The sequence below is a fragment of the Rhopilema esculentum genome, chromosome 2 (assembly GCF_057945365.1).
Source record: "Rhopilema esculentum isolate cy_ngs chromosome 2, ASM5794536v1, whole genome shotgun sequence".
Classification (NCBI taxonomy): Eukaryota; Metazoa; Cnidaria; class Scyphozoa; order Rhizostomeae; family Rhizostomatidae; genus Rhopilema; species Rhopilema esculentum.
Window position 1 is genome coordinate 921,694 of NC_142816.1, and position 5,937 is coordinate 927,630.

Here is a 5,937-nt window from a genome sequence, read left to right on the forward strand (position 1 = left end):
GTCTGTTCTGTGCTTTGACTTATTCTTTGCAGTCTGCTGAATGATGATTAAACATTTTCTTGATTTTACATTGATGAAATCTTCGTGCATTGTATCATCTTGATCTTTCATACACATTTTTCTTAGGATTACTGTTAACCTTTGCATAGATCACAATCTTTTAGACAAGTCAAAATCGGAAGCAATGGATGCACGAACATCATTTTCGCAGGCTTAAAGCTAACAAATTCTCCAAATTCATCAAAAAATTTGTTTCTCGTTTAAAGTTTACTAATGGGACATTTGCTTGAGTTACAAATAGTTCCAATCAAATTTTCCTGGGGTACCTGTTTTCATATGTAATGTAGATAGTTGGTGCTATAATAATCAGTAGCTGAAAGTCTTCCTGCCAGCATTTCTAGCTGAAAGTTTTCCTGCCTGCGTTCCTTGATCAAAGTGTCCCCAATTAGCTTGTAAGCTAAATATTTTTTGAAACATTAATAAAGTTTTTGATTTGATTGATTTTATTTGAAAGTCTTCCTGCCTGCGCTCCTTTGTGAAAGCCTTCCGGTTGGTTTAGCTTGTGTTTTCCTGTAGCCAATGGCTGTTCACGTAATCTAATTAATCTTTGCATAAAATTATTTGCTTATGACGAAAAACGACGAAAAACCGTCACGAGACAGTAATTATTGATGTGGCAATTGTTTTGTCTCTAATTTCTATGAGCAAATTCCAGTGGCTGCATAAATCACTTTAAACCAATGTTTGCACAGTCTGAAAGGCCTCCGATTGGACCAGTATGACCCAGGCCCCGCGCAGCCATTGGGCTAGCAAGGGCTTTAGCCCACCCACTTTTTTGCAATAATAGGCAATTTGCAATTTGTCCCTTTTCTAGGTGTTTCATCTTGTTTAATGATATGATGTATTTTCTAACTTGGTTAGCTTGGTTTTTTATTACCCTCGAGCTAATTCTATCTATTTTCATAGTTATTGAAAATTTCTCTGAACCAGACTGTTTATAAAAATTCAATAGAAATAAGAAAGTATTTTTTAAAAGGGGTGTTTTCCGGCGTTCAAGAGGGCGTGGCATGGTATGGTATGGTATGGTATGGTATGGTATGGTATGGTATGGTATGGTATGGTATGGTATGGTATGGTATGGTATGGTATGGTATGGTATGGTATGATATGGTATGGTATGGTATGGTATGGTATGGTATGGTATGGTATGGTATGGTATGGTATGGTATGGTATGGTATGGTATGGTATGGTATGGTATGGTATGGTATGGTATGGTATGGTATGGTATGGTATGGTATGGTATGGTATGGTATGGTATGGTATGGTATGGTATGGTATGGTATGGTATGGTATGGTATGGTATGGTATGGTATGGTATGGTATGGTATTTTAGTGTTCATCGGAACATCGATCGATGATTGACTAAAATCTCCATTAAACGACAAACGTGCAATCTTCAACCAGTGCGATCTTATTTTACGTGCAGAGGACACGGAGCCAGAGAGATGCAAACTGTTTGTGCAGTGTGTAACGTGATTTCTACTGACTGATTATAATTTACAAAAGTTCGTATTGATATAGAAAACTGGCAAACTTAATTAAGAGTTATACAAAGGAAAGGATATGCTCGATGGTTAACAATGGTGTGATAGATTAGGTTAAAATGACGTGTAATTAACATAGAGAATGATGAATATAGAATTACGTAGGTATGCAGAAGAAGCAATGATGGATTGTATAAAATGGCCTAAATTGAATCACTACAGTATGCTTTGGTATGATATGCTATGGTAGGCTATGGTATGACATGGTATTGTACGGAAGGTATGGTATGTAAGGTGTGGTATGCATTGTTAAGTATGGTAGGTATGGTATGTATCATATAGAATGGTATCGTATCATTAAGGTTAGCCATTTTTAACAAAGGTCTGTGACCAGGATATAAAAAGAATTTCAAAAATCTTCAACTTGCGGAAAAAGTGCCTTCTGCCAAGCAAACAAAAAACGACATGTTCATGTTCTTATAAATGTATATATACATTTATAATATATGTACCCAAGCAGCACAGGATACCTGTAAAGACACACGCGACAGACAACTCTTGCAAAAAACTGGAACCCAGATCTCCTAACGGCATAGGATTGCGTATCAGCGCTTAATGCCATGCAGCTGATCGTTCCAAATTTTTTCAACTTTCTGACAAACTGGGCTTGTCTTTTTTATGGTTTTCAACAATCATGTGACAGTTTTACTTTTTACATATTAAACAGTATCTAAGACTTAAATTTTCTTTGTTGTTTGTGAGTGTCATGGGTCCTGAAAGGATTGTATGTGACCCAGGCCATGATTCCAGCAAAATTTTTGGAAATTTTCAGGTAGCAGGCGAACTTTCTTCAAATAGATGAAAGATATAAATCGCTAACAGAATCAATGTCAATCATGAGTTGTTTGTATTTGTATTTGTATTTGTATTTGTATTTGTATTTGTTGCTTCCTAGCATCCGAAGGTAGTTTTTAGGACTCTGAGAAGCTATGCATATCGAGTTTTTCCAAAAGACTCGATGATAACATTTTTGTTTCTCATTTCAAATATTATTTCAGCCTACTTGCGTATTCCTTCTAAAAGGTTACTGAAGTTTTTGACGTCACTATTCCAAATTTTGGTCGTAAATAGCAAGGACATATATCTTAAAAGTTTTACCTTAGAAAAAAACTCTATTATCGTGAATTTCTTTCCAGCAAATACGAAATCATTGATCATCCTGGTGCTTCTTGCACTTTTGTCAATTGCTTATGGCAAAGTTGTGAAATCAAGAAATGCCTGCTATTACGGAAATAATAATAATAATAATGAATAATTTGCATAATGTTGGCATACTAAATGAACGTCTGATAGCTATAAAGAAGCTAATAAAGGCCCCCGATACTACGGAAACGATCCCGATACTACGGAAAGGATGCCCGATAATACTGAGAAGATGCCCGCTAATACGGAGAGGATCCCCGATACTACGGAAAAGATGCCCTCTACTACGGAGAGGATCCCCGATACTACTGAAAAGATGCCCGCTACTACGGAGAGGATCCCCGTTACTACGGAAAGGATGCCCGCTACTACGGAGAGGATCCCCGATACTACTGAAAAGATGCCCGCTACTACGGAGAGGATCCCCGTTACTACGGAAAGGATGCCCGCTACTACGGAGAGGATCCCCGATACTACTGAAAAGATGCCCGCTACTACGGAGAGGATCCCCGATACTACTGAAAAGATGCCCGCTACTACGGAGAGGATCCCCGATACAACTGAAAAGATGCCCGCTACTACGGAAAAGATCCCCGATACTAATGAAAAGATGCCCGCTACTACGGAAACGATGCCCGATATACGGAAAGGATGCCAGCTACTACGGAAAGGATGCCCGATACTACAGAAAAGGTGCCCGCTACTACGGAAACGATGTCCGAAACTACTGAAAAGATGCCCGCTACTACGGAAACGATGCCCGATATACAAAAAGGATGCCAGCTACAACGGAGAGGATCCCCGATACTACGGAAAAGATGCCCATTATTACAGAAAGGATGCCCGATACTACGGAGAGGATCCCCGATACTACGGAAAGAATGCCCGATACTACTGAAAAGATGCCCGCTACTACGGAGAGGATACCCGATACTACTGAAAAGATGCCCGCTACTACGGAGAGGATCCCCGATACAACTGAAAAGATGCCCGCTACTACGGAAAGAATGCCCGATACTACTGAAAAGATGCCCGCTACTACGGAGAGGATCCCCGATACTACTGAAAAGATGCCCGCTACTACGGAGAGGATCCCCGATACTACGGAAAGAATGCCCGCTACTACGGAAAGGATGCCCATTATTATGGAAAGGATGCCCGATACTACTGAAAGATGCCCGCTACTACGGAAACGATGCCCGCTACTACGGAAAGAATGCCCGATACTACTGAAAAGATGCCCGCTACTACGGAGAGGATCCCCGATACTACGGAAAAGATGCCCGCTACTACGGAGAGGATCCCCGATACTACTGAAAAGATGCCCGCTTCTACGGAAAGAATGCCCGATACTACTGAAAAGATGCACCCTACTACGGAAACGATGCCCGATACTACGGAAAGGATGCCCGCTACTACGGACAGGATCCCCGATACTACTGAAAAGATGCCCGCTACTACGGAGAGGATCCCCGATACTACGGAAAAGATGCCCGCTACTACGGAGAGGATCCCCGATACTACTGAAAAGATGCCCGCTACTACGGAGAGGATCCCCGATACTACTGAATGTTAATTTAAAGTTATGTCGAGTTTCGCAGAAATAGCGTAAAGAAATCACGAGTGTATATCTGACAACATAAGAAAACTCAATAATAATAGCGAACACAACTTCAGCAAGCGAGACACACTAAACTCATTACAGTCACATGATGTATAACCGCTTTTGCGGAACAGGAAGCGGATGTAGATACGAATCAATATAACAAAAGATAATTATTGTTCAACAGTCCCCCTTGATGAGTATCTTCTCTTAGTCCTTTAATCTAAGACCCATCAAGTTTCGCAATTTTTCAAACTTTTCTTTAGGCAGCCCTTTAGTAAGGATATCTGCAATCATTTCCTCTGATGGACAATACTTTAGATTTACTTGTTTCTTTTCCACAGCATCTCGAACAAAGTGGTACTTTATATCTATATGCTTTGTTCGTGAGTGGCTGGTTTGGTTCTTTGATAGAGCGATTGCTCCTTGGTTGTCTTCGAATATTGTTGTGGGTCCCGATGTTTCAATTCCTGAACTCTCTATCAATCTTCGAAGCCAGATAGCTTCTTGCGTAGCTGTACTGAGACTGATGTACTCAGCTTCTGTCGTTGACAGCGCAACAACACTCTGCCGTTGACTTCTCCATGAAACTGTAGAACCTGCTAGTTGAAACATGTATCCTGAAGTAGATCGTCTTGAATCAACGTCACCAGCCCAATTTGCATCAGAATACCCTTGTAACTTTAAACTTGCGTTGTTTGCGTCAAACGTAAGGCAGTAGTCAAGTGTTCCTTTCAGGTAACGGAATATTCTCTTAACTCCTTGCCAATGATCTAAAGAAGGGTTTGACATGAACTGACTCAGAGCTCCTACAGCAAAACATATGTCTGGTCTTGATGCAATCATGGCATAGTTTAATGATCCGATTGCTGCTTGATATTCTTTCTTGTCAAACGCTTTTTCACCATCAGATAGCTTCGTGTATACCTTTCCAGGTTCCATTGGTGTAGAGACTGGCTTACAGTCAGTCATACCAAATCTTTTAAGGACGTTCTCTAGATATGAGTTCTATTTTCTCGACTGCGCTCAATAAGCATTCCTAAACATTGCATCGCAGGTCCCATATCTTGCATTTCAAATCTTTGTGATAACATCTGCTTCTCCTTCACAAGCAATTGGCTATCATTGAAAGCAATCAGGATATCATCAACGTATAATGAAAGAATCACAAATGATACCTGATTTCCATTGCTGGATACCACTTTTGTGTATATGCATGAATCTGCATTGCTCTGCTTGTACTCAGAATCCTTTAGAAATCTATCGATTTCCATATTCCAGCATCTAGCCGACTGTTTCAGGCCATACAGACTTTTCTTTAACTTGCGAAACTTTCCTTCTGCGCCCTCTTTAACGCATCCAGCGGGCTGTGCCATGTAAATATCTTCCTCGAGTATGCCGTTTAAGAAAGCAGTCTTAACATCCATTTGGTGAAGCTCGAGATCTAATGTGTTGGCAACAGCTAGAACTACTCGAATTGAGTTATACCTCGCAACAGGTGCAAACACTTCATTGTAGTCAGTTCCTTCTTCTTGGGAGAAACCCTGAGCCACTAGGCGTGCTTTGAATCGATTGAAGCTACCATC

The 5,937-nt window shown here is 40.5% G+C and overlaps 1 protein-coding gene across 1 annotated transcript; it reads right to left on the minus strand.

Annotated features, from left to right (window-relative positions):
- Positions 1–4,561: 4,561 nt before the first annotated feature.
- LOC148960545 (uncharacterized) lies at positions 4,562–5,323 on the minus strand. The gene has a single exon (XM_089110368.1). It carries the CDS (start codon positions 5,321–5,323, stop codon positions 4,562–4,564), a length of 762 nt encoding a protein of 253 aa, XP_088966494.1.
- Between the last annotated feature and the right edge of the window lie 614 nt (positions 5,324–5,937).